At 39.1% G+C, this 23,105-nt stretch overlaps 1 protein-coding gene across 7 annotated transcripts in view; it reads right to left on the bottom strand.

The window, feature by feature from the left end:
• LOC114667840 (neogenin-like) overlaps positions 1–23,105 on the bottom strand; it is a 434,801-nt gene that overhangs the window by 79,443 nt on the left and 332,253 nt on the right. For 4 of the 7 annotated variants that reach the window (XM_051920818.1, XM_051920813.1, XM_028823342.2 and 1 more), the window contains exons 6-9: positions 13,040–13,194; positions 11,048–11,168; positions 7,056–7,275; positions 5,254–5,408 (exon numbers count right to left, since the gene is read on the bottom strand). In XM_051920818.1, the coding sequence (XP_051776778.1) occupies positions 5,254–5,408; positions 7,056–7,275; positions 11,048–11,168; positions 13,040–13,194 (651 nt within the window). The remainder of the gene's footprint in view (positions 1–5,253; positions 5,409–7,055; positions 7,276–11,047; positions 11,169–13,039; positions 13,195–23,105) is intronic. The other 3 variants (XM_051920819.1, XM_051920816.1, XM_051920817.1) reach the window with 1 other exon arrangement.

The raw sequence follows: 23,105 nt of genomic DNA, 5'->3' as shown, positions 1-23,105 counted from the left end.
GGATCAGAATTTATGCATTTTTTTTGCCTATATGCATAGACAAAACAGCAATAGAGGAGAACTATAGTTGTGACAACAGTCAAGGTTCTACTAATGCTGGCTCCTTTCTCGTACTCAAACATCTCTTGGTGCAGCAATTGATAGATAGCTATAAAAACAGAAAAAGTGAGCCGTCTGGCTTTTTTCATCTTTTTAACCTAATCATGTAAACCTGACTAACTGTTTGTCTTCCACAGCAAAGCGTAATGCGCACAATAGCTACTAGTGCATTCGTTTTTGTTGGTTTTCATACCACAAGTCATCTTACAAAAGTGAACTTTTTTGTTAGTGGTGACACAGATGACCAGTGCACAAATGTATCAATAAGCTCATGTGTACAGTTTTAGAGGACAGATGCATTCATATTACAGTTAGATAGTGGTCACTTGTACTTATCAATATATAGTGACAAGACAGGCAAATCCGATCTGAGCAAAAAAAAAAAAAAAAAAAGGCAACTGACCAATAAGTCTTGTAATGTGAACGTATCCTTTCAGAATCAATTTTTTAGTTTGTGAAAACTGAAATAACCTTGAGAAGAGACAGTAACGCCTTTTTTAAACTTTGGAAACTTATAAAAACAAATGCTACACCTGCTTTCTTTTCAAAATAGAATAGGATGTGAATGATAAAAATAGGACTCTGCAAAAAGGGAAACGATATACCCTGAGAACTTACACAAAGCAGCAGGTGAGATGTCAGGCCTTCCCATTCAGTGAGCTTAAGGGCAGCTCAAAAGTGTTTGGAATAGTAATAAATATATGAATTGGAAAATACCGAAATAAATGGATAGACAGACCAACAACAATAGATTCAAGAGACAAAACTGCCTAAAGAGACATTCCTGTTTACCAGCTGGCTATGATTAGACTGATGTTTTGTTCTGTGAAACTTGAAGAAAATCTAACATAACATGGCCGTCTTAAACTTCCCTAATCAAAATCAGAATCTCAAGGGGCCAGAACCTATCCTCATAGCACGTCATTGTGCCAACGTAGGACTGAACAACATACAATGGATCACAGAATTTTTTTTTTTTTTTTAATGTTTTGCTTCCAGAAAACTTTTGGTGATTATGATAGATGACCAACTGTATCATACAGGAATTTAGTGTGTTTAATCACTTAATGACGCTGACACACTGCATTAGTTAAATTGAGCTAAATGTGTTGTGGCTGATTTTCATTTGTACTCTGCATCTGATGCTTACCATTTCACTGTGCAACAATAGTTGGCCAACATTCATAGATTCTACTTGCTCTGATACCACTTTTCATGGCAACAATATCCTGGTGAAACATTTCACCATGTCCGTCACTGACCACTAACATTAAGTGGGGAAGAAGTTCAAATGTGAATGCAGAAAACTAATCTTTATTAACATACTTTACTGCACTTCATGGTTTTGAATGGTTGAAGCATGTTGTTAATCTGCAGGACATACTGTAGTGTTGGCTGTAGTTGCCAAGAAAATTAACAACATGGTTGAATGCCTTCCATGAGACTTCTTTGGCCACACACACAGATCTTCAAACCACTTGTCATTGATGATGGGCCTAATTTTTGGATCAGCAAAAATGCCTTCCTTAATTCCTGGCATGAGTTACATATGGAAACACCCATTTCAAATATTGAAAATCTTCACTTTCACAGAATATTTAATCATTCTAAGTTTTACACGAAGAGGAGGCAAAAACCCCATCTTTCCACTCTTGAACTAAGTGCTGACAGAGCGGCCAGTTCTTTTTAATGTAATGACACGCTTTACCATGCCTGTCCTAGTATTTGGTACACTTCAGCTGCATTCCTAGTATCAGTGCCACTGTGTCTGCCAGAGACTCTGTGGTAACAGTTTTAGAGGTGCTTTTCAGTTAAAAAAAAAAAAAAAAAGCTTTTTAACCAGTTCAATGTATTTTAGTATGGTATTTCAGTCAGAAAATGTTAATGTTGCTCATAAGAGGACACACCATACTTTTTATTGGGTATGACTCACAAATCAATTTAATTAACATTATATAAATAGTTTGAATAATCTACAATTTGGGGTTTTGGTATAGCATGCACAACATTAAGTTGATATGCCCAATAATAGTGCCAGACAGACTAAGTGAATTAGCAAATTTCTTTGATAGATTTTTTTCATAGCACTTTTTATCCATTAGTTCTTCATTGCTTTTTGTAGCATCTTGTTCTACCCTCTTGTTCGGTAGCTTTTATCCTTCTTGTGATTGTTCATTTTTTTTTTTTTCTTAATAAAGCGGTTGTTACTTGAGATTCTCTGATAATTACCTGGGTCCAAGGAGGGTTCTAGAGCAGGGGTGTCAAACTCAAGGCCTGGAGGGCCGCAGTGGCTGCAGGTTTTCATTCTAACCCTTTTCCAAATCAGTCACCAGTTTTCACTGTAAATTAACTTCTTTTTCCTTCATTTTAATAGCCCTGTTTTTAAGGATTCAGTCCTCTGAATTTATTCCTTTCTTCATTAAATGACAGCCAAAAAGAAATGAAATTCTTAATTCCATGGCTTGTTTGTGCTTACATTCTGTCACAGCAGACATTTCAAAAACTGTTGATTTTCCTGTTTTTTCTAAGAACACCGACAAAATGTTTTGGTGACCGGAGAGATCCACCTTACCGAGACCATCACCTTTTTTATTTTCAAGTTAATTAAAACTTAAGGCAAAAGAATTTAATTAGCAGCAAAAACTGGTCACTAATGAGGATAGTAAGAATGAAAACCTGCAGCCACTGCGGCCCATCTCCCAGAATCCACAACATCTATATTCACCAGCATGGTCCCACTGGTAGACATTTATTTATTTAACAAATCAGATATAAACCCCACTTCGGGATCATTAAATCAGTACTGTGCCTTGTTTTGTAATCATTGCTTACATGCCTCTTTTGATTATGTTTTCATACTATATACATGTAAATGTATTTTCTGGTTTTTGTTTACAGTTGAAATTTACCACTTTAAGCTGATGTAGTAAATTTTACTGAGGAGCTGAATTGATACAAAGGATGCATTAGTGAAGAGAGGTGAAAATGATTTTGGAGCAAGGTTTAATCCTAATGCTGAAATCATATCACATTGTGATAAATATGGTGCTATGTGAAGTACTTGTGACAGTACAGGTCGGCTCCACGCTACTGGTTCTTTACGGGAGTCTCTGGAACTCGCACTGCCAATAATGTTTCGGAGGGATGAGCTGAGCAAATGAGAACACTCGCACATTGCAAAGGATAAAAGCCAAAGTGCTTTATAAAACAATCCTCAAATCAGAACAGCGTTCAAATTAGTGCAGCGCAACGTTTTCAATAAATAAATTATTCATAAAATATTTGAAGGTGGAGGTTAAAACCAATCCAATAAACAAAGGCATCAAAATGAGGACAAAACAAACAACAGTGCAGGAGGTTATCCTTTAAAAATGAGTCCTGGTGCCATCCCCTAAAATGGCGATCTCTTCAGCTTATCCTGACAGGACCTTGCACCCAAGGAGACAGCAGGCACCATCATTCTTCTACGGGTTTAATCCCTGCCACTCCATGACTACAACAGGGCTCCCACTCCTGACCCAAGGCTTGGGTCTCCAAAGGCCATGGTACTCACAATGGGGCTCCCAGTCCAAACCTTGCTAACCACCGCTGTCTTCCTGGACTTCTGCAGCTAGCCTGCATCACTTGGTTACTCCAGCTCCCTGAGTCACTCAGCTGGAGAAATCCTCTACAACAGCCCCTGAGCAGTGGCCAGCCACTCCCTTGAGGGGCTCTCTTCACAGCTGTCTGCCTCCTCGTTCACTCTCTTTCGTACCTGCACCAGCTTTCTTTCCAGTCTTCCTGCCTGTTTCTCTTTCCTTTAACCTCTGTTCTCGGCTCTCCCCTTTCTGATCCATCACTCCCTTTAATAGGCTGGGGAGCAGATACAGGTGTGATCGGCTGAATGCCACCCTGAGCTGACAATCAGACAGCTTGCATGTGTCAGCAAGGTAATGCCTGACCGCCTCGCAACAACCTGGAGAGACAAGCCATCTTCTCAGCAGATCGCTCAAACCTACTCCACTCCCCAGTGCGAGCACATCCCATACTTATTTGTTCAAAAACGGGCCCCAGCTCCTTAAGCCATGGACCTGCGCTTCAAGAATACTTCATATGCTACTCAGGTTTTTACTTGGTTTCTAAAACATCAGTGCTACTACTGTGTTTTTAGAAAACTGTCGTTTGTGATTTTTCTTAGGTGCTACATTTAAATAAATACAAATTCAATATAGGCCTTGAAGCCCTGGCGTCTTTACCAAACAATGCACTGACAGATGTCACTAGCATCTGGTATCAGGAGCAGCTACTGCTGAAGCCAAATTTATCATTTCATTTTGATGTATAAGCAACTGTAGAGAAAATAATTATTGTAACGCATTCTAAAATTATTTCTGTATATGTATGAAAATACATTTTGCCATGTTCAAGTTTTTTGGTTTAAATCACACATACGACTATGCAACATGGCCAAGAACTGAATTTCCACATGCACCTCAAATTAAGACAATAATTTTTGCAGCTTTCACTATTTACATTTCACTGCTAATATGGAATAAACCTGATTGGCTGGGGTAGGAATTGCCAGGGACCCAATGTTTTGATATCATAACACTTGAGTCAAAAAATAATGGCTTTTTACTTTTGGAAATGCTTAATATTGCTATTTATTTCTGCAATGTATTATGATGATTTATCCCTTTTATATTTGACTGAAGTTACAGCTGAAATTGTATTGCTATAGTCAAAAATGTGTCAAACCTTTCTGCCTAATAAGAAAAATTCTTGATTCAATTTGTCCCAATTAATTTCCATACCATGCAGCCAAATATAAGTAATTTCAGTTGAACGGTCTAGCTTATACTCTTTATGAAATTTAGTAGAAATCCACCTTCAAAAGCTCATGTCTACTAGACTTGGACAGACATTCTAACTTTGTAGTGTGTTGGAGTACTTTATTTTTAAAATGACAATGCTGGCAAATTGCAATAATACAAGAACCAAAATGAACCTTCATGAATTCATGAAGATTTGATTTTAATAGGAATAGAACGCTGTGTACAAGAAGTCTGCAGTAGTGTTAACATTTGTGGAACACCATCTGTTGGACACACATTACAATTACTAAGCACAGCTGCATATATTTCTATATCTAGACAATGCATAAAAAAAGCTTACCTTCAGGTTGTGTGGACACTTTGAGTGGAGTGGAAGACTCTCCAAGTCCATTCTTATTGTGCGCTACAACTCGAAAGACATACTTTGTTTCTGGCATTAGACTCTGTATTGTCACCTGAAGCTCTCCTGGTCGGCTTGTATTCTCAATCCGTTCCCTTTCAGGCAGGAAACAAAAGAGGGAAATTTCCAAAAGAGGAAAAAGGCAAAAAGAGTTACAAAAATAGCATATATACTGTATACTTTATAATCAAACAAAATAATTGTTTCTTGAAACATCTGTACTAGCTTCAACATTTAGCACTTGTTTGAAAAAATTGAGCTAGAGCTCCTGACCTGTATGTGGATGATTTTATGCTTTGTGCTGCCACCACATGATTGTATGATTAGTTAATTGTATAGATAAGCAGGGGTACCTAAGGGTTCCTAATAATTTGTTCAGTGAGTGAATATCTGTATAATGCCAAATATTGAATTTTCAAGCAAGTAATTTCAAGTGAACAGAAACTAAAAAATCACAGAATATTGTATTTCACACATACAGTATGGTTCGCAACAGGTATCATGGTTCTTTATTGTACTACTGAATAATTAGTATCACAGTACAAGATGTGTTAAAAAGTAGGTAGGTAGGTAGGTAGGTAGGTAGGTAGGTAGGTAGGTAGGTAGGTAGGTAGGTAGGTAGATAGATAGATAGATAGATAGATAGATAGATAGATAGATAGATAGATAGATAGATAGATAGATAGATAGATAGATAGATAGATAGATAGATAGATAGATAGATAGATAGATAGATAGATAGATAGATAGATAGATAGATAGATAGATAGATAGATAGATAGATAGATAGATAGATAGATAGATAGATAGATAGATAGATAGATAGATAGATAGATAGATAGATAGATAGATAGATAGATAGATAGATAGATAGATAGATAGATAGATAGATAGATAGATAGATAGATAGATAGATAGATAGATAGATAGATAGATAGATAGATAGATAGATAGATAGATAGATAGATAGATAGATAGATAGATAGATAGATAGATAGATAGATAGATAGATAGATAGATAGATAGATAGATAGATAGATAGATAGATAGATAGATAGATAGATAGATAGATAGATAGATAGATAGATAGATAGATAGATAGATAGATAGATAGATAGATAGATAGATAGATAGATAGATAGATAGATAGATAGATAGATAGATAGATAGATAGATAGATAGATAGATAGATAGATAGATAGATAGATAGATAGATAGATAGATAGATAGATAGATAGATAGATAGATAGATAGATAGATAGATAGATAGATAGATAGATAGATAGATAGATAGATAGATAGATAGATAGATAGATAGATAGATAGATAGATAGATAGATAGATAGATAGATAGATAGATAGATAGATAGATAGATAGATAGATAGATAGATAGATAGATAGATCTTTCATTAATCCCTAAGGGAAAATTCACATACTCCAGAAGCAGCATACTGATAAAAACAATACTAATTAAAGAGTGATAAAAACACAGTGCAAGTTAAAAAGTGCAAGGTGGAAAGTGCAAGGCAGGTATAACAGTCAATTAATTAATTAACTAATTAATGTGATAATAGGAATAAGGACAAAGATCAAACTTCAGAATACCTTCATGAAGTACTGCTTTTCAACATGCATTACAAAAACAAATTTTTGTGCAGTTTATATAGGATTCTTTCAGTACCTTTCAGAAGCATACATATAATATCACACTTTACAGCACAAAAGGGGAATGAATGCATACCTGCTGGAGCCCTCTGGCTTGTAGTACACAGTGTAGGTAATGTTGTCACCATGGGGTTCCGCTGGTAGGCGCCAGGTTAACTTGATGAATCTAGTTGAAACCAGTGATGCCACGACATCCCGAGGAGCTGAAGGCGTTGGTCCAGAGCCAGCTGCTTGTGCTACATGGTCATTAGTGGCACTGATCAGTAGGGTGGAAGGGGTTGTTGGAGTGGCAACATCTTGGCAAGTGCAAAGGGCAGAGGTGGTAGCGAACATATCCAACAACAGGGGAAGGGGATAAAAAAAAACAAACAAAACAAAAACGTAACACAAACAAAACCACAATGGATTTAAAAAAAAAATTCAAAAGAAAAAAACACACAAAACAATGGGAGGTAATACTGGAAATGAACGGAACACAGAAAGGCAAATAAACTGAAGTCTGTCATGCAAGATTACTACACTAACAAGCAATGGATAAGGAGAGTAACTGAAAATATACCAGAATAAGGGAAATAAAACAACTCTAGCAGCACGGCACTGTGCCTGCACTGTTGGTAAAAAAATAATCAAAGCACTGGCAAGTGGGATGCATTTCAGGAACATCTTAAGTAGACAAACTTTTTAAATAAGAAAAGACAAAAAAAAGAGTTCACCAGAAAAAGAACATGCTATTAACATACACTGAGTGACCAAATAAGCACCTTCTCAAAAAAGGTGCCTTGAGAATGGCCTGAATTTGTCAGACATAAAAAGATGTTGAAAAAGTGGCAAAAGGATGCTGGCGCAGTTTAACACCCAAACATTGTAAATTTGCTGGTAAAAGAATTTAAATTATATTATTATATCATCACTGACTTTTGCACTTGACACCTATTAGGAATGATCCAAGCACTCATGGGTTTTTCACCTTATTCTAGTCCTCAATTCCACTTTATTTAACAGGAACTAGAAGTATGTTTTTACAGTTCATCTGTATCAGGTCTATGCTTCTTACTCAAAGCAAATTGATCCTCTGATTTTTTTTTTTTTCCAACAAACACTGAAATGTCATGTTCAAACATTGCCTTCCCCTACCCAGGAACTGGTTTAGTGAGTCATAACAGGATAATAAAGAATTTTGGTGCTAGGAAGGGCATCTAACCATAAAATTTTGTGCTGCAATGCTCCAACCTGTTTGGGGACAACCAGCCCATCTGGTTGAACCCAAAAATTGCCACGAAACTGTCAAAAATATGTATGAATGTGTTTTAATATACCTGATCATAAAGTACAAATGGCAGACTTATGAACTGGAGAGAATATTAAACTCACAGCTAAGTCATTTTTCAGGAGCCAATCAGACATACGAACTAATAAGAACAAAGTAGGATAGATGGACATGGCAATGGATCTATTTTCAAAAGGCACGCTTAGTAATGTAATCAGTTTAAATTACAGAATACATCAAAGGCAAATTCAACATAAAGCAAAACTCATAAGATAAAATAAATTTATATTTTTATAAATTAGAATCACCAAATAACCAAATGCAGATTTTTTTCAAAAAAAGCAGAAAATCCATTTGCCTGCCCTGCTTCCACTTCCTTCTCTTATCTGCATCCTTGCCCACTATGAAATCTGATAGGAGTGATTACCCATGTGTACCACAGATACTGCGAGCTACTGTCACTTGTAGGAGATTGAGTCTAGTGAGTTGGCTTCAAGTAGAACCTCTGCTATTTGAAGCTAAGAAAATCTAGCAGTTGCATACATTGTTATTGTAACATTAAGAAAGTTAAATCCTGAATCACAATATGATTTAAAAAAAAAAAAAAAACACCTGGAAATTCCCATCTACATAAAGTTGTTCAGTCTCATGGACTCAAACATTTGCATGCTTCCCTAAGAAAAAAAACTGGTGCAAAAAAATAGAAGAAATCAGCATCCGGTTAAGGAACATATTCTTACCATATTAACTCTAATCCAACCTAATTTAATATGGAAATGTTTGCACCCTTTCATTTAAATATGAATACAGATTTACCATCATTCTAATCAATTGTGAAGTATAGTAAAAACACTTATAAAATATGGTCTAATTGCTCAAAGCGAAAATTAGAAATTACAACACAGAGACTTTATGCTGGTTTAAAGATTACATACATAGAAAAGATACCAAAGTACAGAAAAGACAAAATAATAGAGTAACTATAGAATTGTATGCAATACATCATTACCTCACCACCATGCCAGACTTATGAGGGGCATTCAATAATTTACCTACCTTAGTAGGAAAGAAAAGAGTTTTCACAAATTTTTTTGTTTTATTTTTCAATACAGTCCTCTGATAGCTCCATACACTTCATCCAGTTTTCCTGCAATGATTTTAAAACTTTTATTTGACCTTACCAACCAGCACGTCACAGCTGCCTTGATGTCTTGATTACTTGAAAACCACTGTCCATGGAGAGATTTCTTCAAAACACGGAACAGGAAATAATCTGAGGAAGCAAGGTCAGGACTGTAGGGTGGATGGTTCAGCTCCTGGAACCCACATTCTCGGATGGCAGCCTACGACTGACGTGACACGTGAACTGGCGAATTGTCATGAAGAAGCAGCATGCCTTCTGTGAGTTTTCCTCATCTTTTCTTCTTGATTGACTCTCGCAAAGCGGTCATCGTGTTGGTGTGTAACTCTCCCCAGTTATGGTTGTCTTGTGTGACATGAACTCCAGAAGCAAAAGTCCTTCAAGATCCAGGAAGACAGTTGCCATGACTTTGCCTGCAGATTTTTCAGTCTTGAACTTTTTTGGGATGGAGGATGACTTGTGCTTCCACGGCATTGACTCCATTTTAGACTCAGAATCTCTGTGATAGACCCAAGTCTCATCTCCAGTCACCAAACAATGAAATAAATTCACTTGGTCTTCACGGAGCATCTCTAAGCTCTCCTGGCAGCACTGGAGCCTCTTGGCCTTCTGACATGGTGTCAGCATTCTTGGAATCAAGCCTGCACTGACCTTTAACATGCCGGACTTTTCATGAATTATTTTCCAAACTGTACCTGGAGAGATGCCAATTTCTTCAGCTATTGGGGAAACCTTAATTAGTCCATCCATCCATCCATTTTCCAACCCGCTGAATCTGAACACAGGGTCACGGGGGTCTGCTGGAGCCAATCCCAGCCAACACAGGGCACAAGGCAGGAACCAATCCTGGGCAGGGTGCCAACCCACCGTAGGACACACACAAACACACCAAGCACACACTAGGGCCAATTTAGAATCGCCAATCCACCTAACCTGCATGTCTTTGGACTGTGGGAGGAAACCGGAGCGCCCGGAGGAAACCCACGCAGACACGGGGAGAACATGCAAACTCCACGCAGGGAGGACCCAGGAAGCGAACCCGGATCCCCAGGTCTCCCAACTGCGAGGCATCAGCGCTACCCACTGCACCACCGTGCCGTCCCCTTAATTAGTCTGTCTGACAAAAATAAATCTTCAACTTTCTTGTATATTCCTGTGGAAGATGCTTCCACAGGCTGTCCGATGTGAGGGTCGTCTTCAATGGACTCTTTATCCCATTTAAACTGTTTGCTCCAAAATTTTACTTTGTACGATATTGGGGCAGACTCGCCATAAACTACAGGCATGCATTCATGTAAAACCTTTGGATTTACCCTTCTTTTTTGAGAAATTATATCACTGAACGTTGCTCCAAATCTAGCATTTTCTTACTTGATTCACATGAGGACTCTCCAGACATCCTCTCTCTTGGAATGATGGACTCGCACTGAGCCACAACTGTGCATGAGTAACCTTGAGACATGTTTCAACATGCTTGCTACTTTCTCTTATGCTCAGGTAGATAAATTATTGAACACCACTCGTAACAATTGAAAGGACCAGACTGGACATTCTATTAGATGCCATTAGCTGACTAGCCGAAATACAGCAAACCACATACTTCATAGCAGAAACTAATGAAGTATGCAGGTTAAATTTGGGAAAACCCAGTTCTACTCACCATGTTCCAAGATAATTAGCTGAGCACTGGCTTGCATATTCCTTGCATCATTTTCAGCCATGCACTGGTAAAAACCTTCATCTGACTTCACTAGACCCAGAACCTGTAAGTTATATTCGTTCTAGAGAGAGAGAGAGAGAGAGAGAGAGAGAGAGAGAGAGAGAGAGAGAGAGAGATTTGGGAAATAAGAACCAAAAACAAGAAAATACATACTCAATAACTGTCATAAATATATTTTTCTTCTGCATCTTAACTTGCTTAACAGTAGAATCCCTGAAGCCTACGAAAATATTTGTAATGCCAGGTCACTGTAAATTCCCTCACACCTCCTCATTAGAATCTTTGTTTTGCAAATACGCCAATCAGCACTGGCAGCAGGCAGTTTGCTCACTCATCCTACACCAAAGCACCTTAAGTCAGACACAAAATTTACACAGCTGAAGTCTTTCTCTGAGAGTTAGGCTTCTGGACTTGTATAAGGTAAATAATATATCGTTATTTGTGTTCCGTGTCTACAACGATCTGAGTAAATGGTTTTATGAACGTTTTAACATCTTCAAGCTGAGCAGCAAGTATTTCATTTTACTCTCTAACTTACTTGCATTTTCCTGTATTTTTTCATTAATTTTTCGCAGCATTCCTGTATAAGTTATAGTAAACTTAGTACTTAAACGTTGCTCCAGGTCTTTCATATCTTGATGCAGTTTCTCATTTTTTTCATTTAGGACCTTAATTGCATTCTTTATTTCTCTATTGTTTTTCTTTGCGTCTTGCCTTATATCATTTATGTTACTGAGCACAGCAATCATTACCTTCAGTTCGGAGAGTGCGTTTCAATCTTCCCGGATATCTGTAGTTGGAGTTGCACTCACTTGCAGTTTTGCTCCCACAAATGGTCTCAGCTGGAGCTGATGCTGCCGTGTCAGGTTGTGGCAGATCTGTACCTTCTCCAGTCTGTTCCAGGTCAATCTCTGAGAGGCCGTACCGTGAACTGGTTTAGACTTTGATGGGGTTTTTGCTGCCTTATCCTTTTCCTTTTGAGCCCCTTGTTTGCTAATCATGCACATTTGTACTTGCATGTAATATTTATTAAATCCCGTCGGGATGAATATATACAGAATATTATGAAATGATATATAAAACAAAAGTTAAAATATCACCACCGCTAATGGAGCTCCCCCCTAAAAGTTAATCTCCATCAGTGGACAAGACCAACTATTTCTATGGTTACCCACTAAATGGTAGCTCTTTGAGATACTGGTTTTTTCATATTTCATGTCTTGACAGACACAATGAGAGACTAGTTAATTCGGACCCTCACATTCAAAGTGTTAACATGCTTCAGACTGTAAAAGCCCCAGGCGCAGTGTATGACTAGCTCTGCCTGCCTTTGCTGCTCTACCAGTCATGTCATTGTGACACCTAGCTGCAAGTCACTTGGTTCCGAATGGTTGTAAATAATACAGCTGTCTTCAGCTGGCTGCTTTTAGCTTCTATGGTTTGACAAGCTATGTGAACTGAGCTGTCATATGTTAACAAGTGGTCCTTGATTTTACAGTGTCTAAGTCAATAATAAAGAACACCTGAAAAACATATTTTATTACTGGATTGAATCTTCTATGTTAAATTTTCTGTTGTGAAATGGAAGTTATGTCATCACTAGTAATAAGCTTATGAATTACATATTTGCTTGCATTACAGAGGTCACGTGTGAAAACTAAATTCCATTGTCTTTGTGACATACAACACTAAAGCAACTTAAATAAATGAAAAAAGTCAGAAAAGTAAGCATCTCAGAAACAGTGCTGTCGATTTTGCTCAACTACAGTCTGCCTTGTTCACAAAAATTAATTTCACAGTTTGTTGTTACAAAAAAAGACTGAACACATCAGCTAAATCAGTAAATGAAAGCTGATTTTACCTGTCAAGTGCCATGTCATTATAATCATTTCACTCTGCATTTAAAGTTTAAATTAGAAAAAGGTCACTTACAATAATTTTGAAGTAATCACTGGGGATAACAGCATCTCCATTTTTGACCCACTTGACAGAAGGAGAGGGAACACCACTGACTTCACACTCAAACACAATGTCCATAGATTCATGAGCATAGATGTTAGTCGGGCGCTTTATAAACTGTGGAGGCACTGCAATACAAAAGAAATTGTGTGTTACCAATTCCAGCAATTACACATTAAATACTTGGAAGATATGACTGGTTCGGAAAGAATTTCACTTTACTTAATTTCTGACAAGAATATGACAAGTTATACACAGCATATTTATTGCTAACACATTGTATTAACTGCATTTCATATTATTTCTTTAAGTCTAGAGCTAGCACACGTTTACAAATATATAGTCAATAAAAAACAAAGCAACAGATGTAATGCTTCACCACTGGGAAAAGTTTATGGATACAGTACCATAATCCATTTATTAAAAAAGTAAATACATAAAAAGGAAAGAAACCGAAGCTCGACAGTACATCCTTTGGGGTGAGCCCATATTCAGATTTAAATTTTCTGAGAGCATCTCCTACCAAATAATTGTTAGCCTTCCTATTGGGCTTCATTCCCCTTTATCTTCATGTACCTTGTCACTCTAACATCCATCCATTATCCAACCCGCTATATCCTAACTACAGGGTCACGGGGGTCTGCTGGAGCCAATCCCAGCCAACACAGGGCGCAAGGCAGGAAACAAACCCCGGGCAGGGCACCAGGCTACTGCAGGGTACGCACACACACACACACACACACACACACACCAGGGACAATTTAGAATCACAAATACACCTAACCTGCAAGTCTTCGGACTGTGAGAGGAAACCGGAGCACCCGAGGAAACCCACGCAGACACGGAGAGAACATGCAAACTCCACGCAGGGAAGCGAACCTGGGTCTCCTAACCGCGACGCAGCATCGCTACCCACTGCGCCACCATGCCGCCCCCACCCTAACATCCTCTGCCTTTTGCTTCTCATGCCTAAATCACCTCAGTCTGTTGGTCTTCAGCACAAAACCTACTCACCTTCAAAACAAGTAATTTCTCTTATGTCAGCATATAAATAATACAGTATATCGTTATTTGGAATACATGCATTTCATTTGTGTTCCGTGTCTACAAAGATCTGTGTAAGTGTAGGATTAAAGGAAATGCGACGCAAGAAATGCTGAACACATACCTAAAGCAGAAACTTTTTCCATGTTATACTAATAATGACTAGCCAACCCGCGGCGTAGCATACGCCACATAATTATGTATTGATGAGTGAACACTTCCTGAACGACACAGTTGTCCAAATGGGGAGGGTTTGTGGATACCACTGTGAGTGAATGAAAAGATGGACCTCTGGAGAGAGCAACATACAATGGTCCATGACTGAAAGCGAGATCATCTGTGACGATAGAGGCCACGCTGGTGAAAGTTACTTCGTTGGTAGGGATAAGTTTCAGCACTTGTTCATTAAGTTGTATCGAGTCTTCGTTGTTGACGCTTAATATAGCTTGCATACTGAGTTGTTCCGGAGTCACAGTTGAGAAACACTTTTTTAATGTCTTTTAAGCACAGGGAAAAAATGAACATGTGAAACATCCGTAATATAATAAGGCACCAAGAAAAGTAACATTGCAATAATGCTATCTACGACCCGATCGCTGTAAACACAAGTGAAAACAAAATCGAGCCCGGTGCATTCTTTAATGGCTTTGTAGCGCAGCGGTAGTGTTGCTGCTTTGCAGTAAGGAGACTGCGGAAGATTTTGGGTTCGCTTCCCGGTTCCTCCCTGTGTGGATAGTGCTTTGAATACTGAAAACACTGGTATATCAATGTAATGAAGTATTATTCTTATGCATCCAGCGCGCTCACTCTCGCGCGCGCGTGTGTGTGTGTGTGTGTGTGTGTGTGTGTGTGTGTGTGTGTGTGTGTGTGTGTCTCGCTTGCACGTGTTCCTGCAGGCATACGTCGCATAATCATTTATTGATGGCTGAACAGTTCCGGAAAGACACAGTGGTCTAAAAGTGTTGGTTTTGAGGATACAACAGTAAGTGGATGAAAAGATGGAACTCTGGAGAGAGCAACATATAACTGTTCATGACTGAAAACTGGTTTTGGCAGATACATGCACATCTTTTTGAAAGTTTGGCCCTGTGCCATATTAATTGTCATCGCAAAGGCCAATCTAACAGGAAATTGTCTTTGTGTAAAATAAAAGGCAAATTATCCGCGACAAACAAACTGTTTTACACGCTGCATACCAACCCGCGGCGTAGTATACGCCGCATAATCACGCCGCTTTTTTAATGTTTTTTAAGCAGAGGGAAAAAAACGAACATTTGCAAAATCCGTAACGCTGCTTTCAGTAAGTACAATGCACATGCGTTTAATTTATCAGCCACTTTTTGCCAGCCGTCTTTTCTGGTTTGGGCTGCTTTTGCAGTGTTACCGCTTGTGCATATTAAATCTTGAAATCCTTCGAGTAACTAATTAACTAACTAACTAACAACACCCACCCACCCAAACACACAGCTTGTGTGAAAAAAATGCGCCCGTTCTTTCATCATTTTGTTGCAGCCTATTAAAGACTTGCTGATCATGTTTTCTAGACTCAATATACATTGGCTTTTCACTCAGCGTGGGGGTGCGCATTCATCTCGGATTATTACATCCAGCTACACGGCTGCGTTTGAAAAAACGACTTATCCCGGATGAGTTTCACCGGCATTAATGATTAGGAATCTGGCTGGAACAAAACCCTGCAGCCACAGGGGTTCACCAGGACCGAGTTTGGGAAACACTGCTGAACACAGACGAAACCGACTCAGGTGAGGAGTTGGGGCGGGCAAAGTAGTTGCAGCTATTGATTATTCAGTGTTGTTTGCTTGGGTGTCTGATCTGCTTGACGGGATCAGAAATAAAAGGAAAACAATGTGAAGGCAATGTCACAGGTGATCCTGTGGTATAGCGGGTCCACAGCTCCCCTTCAAAAGGCCATTTTTAAATAAATAATCATCGCACTCACAGCATAGCAAGGGGCGTGGAAGTGTGGCTGAAACGGTTTCTGGGTGGAGTCGTGCTGCGGGCATTTCTCCCCTGTGCAGTGTGCGAGCGAGTGAGGAGAGAGAGAAAGCAGGCTCGAAGGCAATGTGCTCCTGTGGTATAGCGGGTCCATAGCTCCCCTTCAAAAGGCCATTTTTAATCAGGCGACTGACAGTAGTGAAGTCAGGCACAGAGAAGGTCAGCTGCTGAGAGAGCATCTCGACTGTTGCAGGGCCTGCATCGGTGAAGCAGGTGAGACGCTAATGAAAAAGAGGCACAGGGCTTATTGGTTTTTAACGACTGCTTCCTTCATTGTGTTTTAACCTCAGTTTTAAAGGATTATTTTAAGGATCCCATGGGATACCCCTCGCAAACTGTTTTAGACGCTGCATACAGCGATTCACATCCGCGAGAAACATGCCTCTATGAACAGTCAACGTGGCTCAGAGGTGCATGTGGACTCTAGCACGGACAAACATAAATGACATGCGTGTTTTCCGAGGCGTCATGTCCGAGTTGGTGGGCGTGGCTCTGCGAGTTGTCGTTGTATCCAATGGTCTTAGAGTTGGTGGGCATGGCCGTCTTGCGTGCTTCCATGGGTGTCTACTTGTCATACGGTGGGCGTAGCTGTCTTGCGTGCTTTCCATGGGTGGCTACTTGTCGGCGGCTTAGTGAATTATATATATAGATGTGAAGTGTATAATGTGTGAAGACTTTAGTACAAATACCAAATAAATACATGTGCTTTTACTCAAGAATACAACCAAATGAAAAAAAAAGCATTCGATTTACATGTTGCTGTCAATGAGTTAAAAACTCAAGCTCAAATGTCAATTGACAGGAAGTTTATACATATTCTTGAATGGTGCAGAGGTAAGAACCGCTTCCTTATAACCCAAAAGGTCCCACGATTGAGACCAGGCACTCTGCGTTTTGAGTAGTGAGCTGTTGTTATTATTATTACTATAATACAGTATAATAAAAACATACATTTGATTTAAGTCTGTAGCACTTGGTGTAAATTTTGGTTACTTGTAAAAGTTAGCACTTGTTTTTTATTGTTCAGTTTTATTCTCTCACTCACGTTCACGTGGTACAACGAACTTGCCTCTCTCTCTCTGAGTTGATGGCATTTATCTCCATTCTTTTCACAAGAGCAGCGATGGCCACAGTGGGTGCTATGGCTGTTACCTGCTCAGAACTATTTGTTGTACCGGCAATCAAAGATACAATGTCCTGTGATAGCTATCAGACTGGACAAAGGCAGGACCATAACAACAGGTAGCTTCTTCACAGTGCTTTCTCTGGCTAAATAGACTGTTGCACCGCAACAAAACTCTGCTTGGCACCATAAGTAAAATGGGACTTCCATCTGCAGTTATAGTCACTTTAGCGTGGCGAATTGCTCACGTACTAGTGTTTAGATCTGGCAGTGTCATGGTGATGGTGTATGTACCCAACCCAACGCTGTTCCATGGAGTACAGGTAAGATCGAAAAAAAATGTTCAAATGACAAGTCACGTTCAAATGGCATAGCATTTTCAAATAGTGATGCTTTTATGTATGAAAGTTTGTGTGCACAAGAGAGGCAGAGACAGATTTGATCTCACTCAAGTGTTCACTGGAATATAAAACACTTTCGCAAAGGTATAATGAAACAAGTGTGCTTTTATTCAAGAAAAAAAATGAATAAAAAATTCAAGTGACAACAACATATCACGAAGACATGATTCACCAGCATTTGTCTGTCTGTTTATATCCCTTCAACGATGTCTTTTACAGGTAGCAAAACTTTACACAGGCTGTTACAGACTGAAATCAAAGGCTTTTTCTTTTCGGGAATCAGCCTAGTCACTCTTCTCTGGACCTTTCCTAGTGCTGCTATGTCCTTTTGTAGCATAGAGACCTAAACTACATACAGTACTCCAGATGAGGACTCACCAGTGTGTTATAAAGCTTGAGTATTACCTCCTTGGATCTGTACTCTTTACTTTGTGCTACATAATCTAACATTCTGTAAGCCTTTCTAATGACTTCTGAACACTGTGTAGAAGTTGCTAGTATATAGTCCACTATGACTTCTAAATCCTTCGCATAAGCTGTACTTTCCATTTTCAGACCTCCAACTGTGTATTCAAATCTAACATTTTTACTTCCTACATGTAATGCCTTACATTTACTGACATTAAAATTCATCTGTCACAAATTTGAACAACCCTGTGTGCTGTCCACCTTCTGTAATGATTCAACAAATTCCAGATTATCTGCCAATCCACCTAGCTTGGTATCATCTGCAAACTTACCCATCTTTTTACTTATATTCCTACCCAAATCATTTATATATTAAAAATAGACACAGCCCTAGCATTGACCCCTGTGGAACACCATTCTTAACATCAGGCAGTTCTGATAAGGTTACACGCACCACAACCCTCTGCTTCCTGTGACTGAGCCAATTTTGCACACGTCTACAAATATCACCCTGAGCTTCCACTTTAGTTTGATGCCCATGTGGCACCTTATCAAAAGCTTTCTGAAAGTCAAGACAAATAATATCATGTGCTGCACTTTGATCATACTCTTTTGTTGCTTCCTTTTAGAATGCCAGCATGTTAGTAAAACATGACCTCACTCTTCTGAACCAATACAAATGTTCAGTAAAATTCCTGTTCTTGCCACGTGTTGCTCAATCTTTTCCTTAATAACTCCTTCCATTCATTTTCCTGTGATGTGTGTTAAGCTTACTGGGCTATAGCTGCTTGGATCTGCCCTGTCAACGTTTTTATATAATAGGATAATTTTTGCCATTTTTCCAGTCCTTCGGAATTTCCCCAGTGCAGTAACTTCATAAAAATATGCATCAAGGGTTTATATACTGTATGTATTACATTTCCTCCTTAAGAACTCAAGGCTAAATATTTTCTGGTCTTGGAGATTTGTTTGATTTCTGCCTATTTAATCTAAGCAGTACTTCTCTCTCAACAATTTCCAAATTCCTCAGTACCTCCTTAGTAGTCCCATTTACTACAGACAGGTTATCAAATTCCTCACTTGTGAAGACCTCAGAAAAATGTGAATTTAGAGCATTGTGTGTATTTTTAATTCCCCTTTATTATTCCTGATACAGTTTACCTCCTACTTGACTGTACTTTTATTATTAAAATACTGAAAGAAAATCTTTGAGTTGTCTTTTACTTTATCTGCTATACTCCTCTCTGACTGTCTTTTAGCCTCCCTAATATTCTTCACTTTGCAGATACTAGTTTTATACACCTTATACAGCTTTTTTTATCTTTTGTAGCTTTTGTTTTTTTCAGTTTCCTACTTATTCCAAATTTAGGTTTGTACCTGACCAGCATTATAGGGCTGCACGATAACAGAAAAAATGATTATCACGATTATTTTGCTCAAAATTTTTATCACGATTAATAATGACGATTATTCCTTTGGTAAATGAAGTCTGGTGACCAAAGCAGTGTAGCCTCGGCCAGTTATTCACAGATGCTGCCCTAATCATATTAGCTGCGTTGTCCGTTGTGATGCACACAAGTCTTTCTTCCACCAAGCCCCAAGCGGACATCGCTTCTTTGAGGCCCACTGCAATAAACTCCGCTGTATGGTCTTGTGGGAAAAACGAACTTTGCAAAAGCTTGCTTTTCATCTCAAACTCGCTGTCAATAAAATGAACTGTCAAGCTCAAATACGGCTCCGCAGTTCTGCTTGACCATAAGTCGGTCGTGGTAGCAAAATATTCAAGGCTGAGCCTGAGAATTTCTCTTTCTATTTCTTTTCGGCATTTCGCATACAGCGAGGGCAGCGCAACATTGGAAAAATGGTTGCGTGAGGGAATGCTATATCTTTTATCAAGTGTTGCGATCATTTTGTTAAACCCCTCACTGCTCACGGTGGTTATTGGACACATATCCTTGGCTATATGGTACGTGATCGCCTCTGTTATTTCCCGGTGTCTTTGCGAGCTAGGCAGATATGGTATTGCGTTGAACAATGTCCCTGATATTGTTGTCTGTGTTGTGGATGGCTGGTAATTTTTTGTTGTTGCTGTTTGTGCCTTCAGTCGTTGAAATTCTTGATAGTGTACTTTGTGGTGGCTTTTAAGGTTGGTGATGAGGTTTGTTGTGTTACCTTGGGACGTTTGGACGGAACAGGAGCAAACTTTGCACAAGACTCGTACCTGATCAACATCACATTCCTCGAAATCAAAATAGTTCCAGACAACTGAGTATGACCCCTTTTTAGGAACTAACGATCGCACTTCTGCACCTTCCTCACGTTGCTCCGCCATCATATGTTTATTCTGACTGACTGTTATTGCTGCTATTGACTTCTACTGCTTCAGAAAGCGCTTGCAATCTAGACGCAGTAACGTCATAGTGACGCAGTCCAATCCGTAAACTCAGCCCATAAAAAACAGTTTGGTCTTTATACTGTAAAATCGCGACGATATTTATTAACTGATCGTGGGTCATAAATATCGTTATCATGAGAAAAAAAAGATTAATCGTGCAGCCCTACAGCATTATATGTAAAACGTTTTAAAACCTGTTCCACTGCTCTTCGACTGTTTCCACACTTAGAAGCTTTTCCCAGTCTTTCCTCAGACTTTGCTGCAACTGCTCAAAATCTGCCAAACCAAAGTTAAACTTAACAGTTTCAGTCACTTCATCCTCACTCTTCCAAAACACTGAAAATGATATTATACTATGGTCACTTGATCATAGTAGTTCAATCACCTCTACACCCTCAATTCTATCTAGATTATTACAAAATACTAAATCTAGAAAGCCTTCACCCCGAGTTGGTGCTTTAACATACTATGTTAAAAAGCGGACACTGATTACTTCCAAAAACTCCTGCTCTCGTGCTCTGCTGTTTGCTAGGTTAGCCCAGTTAATATTTTGGTAATTCAAGTCCTCCATGACTATAATATCCCCCTATAAAATTGCCTTTTTTATTATTACTAAAAAGATGTGCGTTGAAATTACCGTCTGCATTGGGCGGTCTATAACACACTTCTAAAATAAGACCTTTTCCCAATGCTATTCAGGCAAAGCCACATGTCCTCACTAAGATGGGGGCTCATTGTTCCACTGAAAAGGACCTGCATTTAAATTCTGTTTGACATAAACATTTACCCTACCCTCCTTTTCAGTCTATCCTTCCTAAAAATCGCATATCCCTTTATGCTATACTCATGCCCATCTTTGTTATTTAGCCAGGTTTCCATTATTGATATAATATCAAAACTATGCTCCTTTACATACAACTCCAACTCAACTCTTTCATTTCTGATAGTTCTAGCATTAAGGCATGTCATTTTTAACATGTTACTCATACTTTTACAATTAAGGGTTGGATTAGAATTTACATCACTATGCATTTTTATTTTTACACTACTGTTTGTTTCTCTTTGTACAGATGTAAACCTGGTCTGTTCTAAACTCCCTGCAGCCAACCCCCTCATTCCTTAGTTTAAACAATTCTCACCTAACCGACTCATACACCTCCTCAACACATTGGTGCCCTTCCAGTTCAGATGCAACCGGTCATGGCAGAACAGGTCCCATCGGTTCCAAAAGGAATCCCAATGCCCCATAAACCTATACCCTTCTATCCTGAACCAAGGTCTGAGCTATCCATTAAGCTTTCCAATCTCCTCAGTTTTACCTGGACTGGCAGGGAGAACTTCAGAGAAGACTACCTTGTCAGTTCTGCTCTTGGGCCTGGCACCTAACTCTTTAAATTTGGATTGAATTGACAGATTACCCTTATGTATGTCATTTGTCCCAACATGGATGATGAAAACTGGACCGACCTCCACTCTGGCCAAAAACCTATCCACAATTCCAGGGAGGTCTCCCACCTGTATGTGTGGAAGGCAACACAACGTGCAAGATTATCTGCCTCTCTCTTGGTTTTGAGGAGGCCCATTGGTGCTCCTCTTCCATGCCTACCACTAGAATCTTTAAAGACACTGCCAGGCTCCATAAGGATCTGAAAGCGGTTCGGCACTTCCAATTCAGGGGTTGATGCCCCTGGAAAGTGTGCACCCTTTATCCAACTCTCTCTGCCTGTCTAGTCTGGAATCTCCTCCCACGCCACCTTAGGATCGCACACTTTCTCTCCAAAGTACACCTGGGCCAGGTCCTTCAATTCTCTACTACAACACAGACCAGCCAAGTTTAGTCCTACGACCCTGAGTTTGAGGTGCTGGGTCAGCTGGCATCTCCTGCAGATATTGCCCTCACGAAAGACTGGCTCAAACATCCAACAGGACTAGCATTGCACTGGCCTCTTTATTAAAATTAATATTACAATTACTAAAACTGTCTTAACTTGTTTATTATTAAAATTAAATGGGAAAACAAAAAAGAAAGCCAAGGAGATGAGATTAAAAACTGCTATATTTATTTTACACCTTCTGGTCCATTAAGCTCCTGTAATATTCTATCCCTCGACTGCCTGCTATTTGACCTTCTATGAGGTTAACTTTACTTGTCACTGTCTGCTCTAACTTTGCACTCCTGTTATTCCTCACTTAATAGCTCTCTACTTGCACTATTTATATTCCTTTTTATTAATGAACCCTTATGCTGTTGCCTCGAAGAACTACTCAAATTAGAAAAACTTGCTTGGTGAATCTCTGTCGCTACTTAATTTCTTACCGTCTTGTCTGCTCTTACAGCTGGCTGGTGTCCAGTTGGCATCTTAACAAGGGCCGCCTGCCTACATACAGCTGAGCCTTGCCCTGTATTGCTTTGAAGTCAGCCACAGCCTTTCCCCCGCCCTCACTACGGAATCACTGATTCTGTTACTTATCATCCATTTGTTGTTACAATGTAGGTTATTTACTTACAGATGCTTCTTACTGTCCTGCCTTGCCAATGCTAGTTTGAATACAAATAACCAAAACAAGTACACATAACAAATAACTTTTCTAAATGCATCCCCAAAACACCCAGCTGTTTTTGCTCTGGTAGGAGCAAATAAAAAAAAAAAA

The sequence above is a fragment of the Erpetoichthys calabaricus genome, chromosome 17 (genome assembly GCF_900747795.2).
Source record: "Erpetoichthys calabaricus chromosome 17, fErpCal1.3, whole genome shotgun sequence".
Lineage (NCBI taxonomy): Eukaryota > Metazoa > Chordata > Cladistia > Polypteriformes > Polypteridae > Erpetoichthys > Erpetoichthys calabaricus.
The sequence above is the reverse complement of the archived record's forward strand: the minus strand, read 5'-3'. Positions and strand labels throughout refer to the sequence as shown.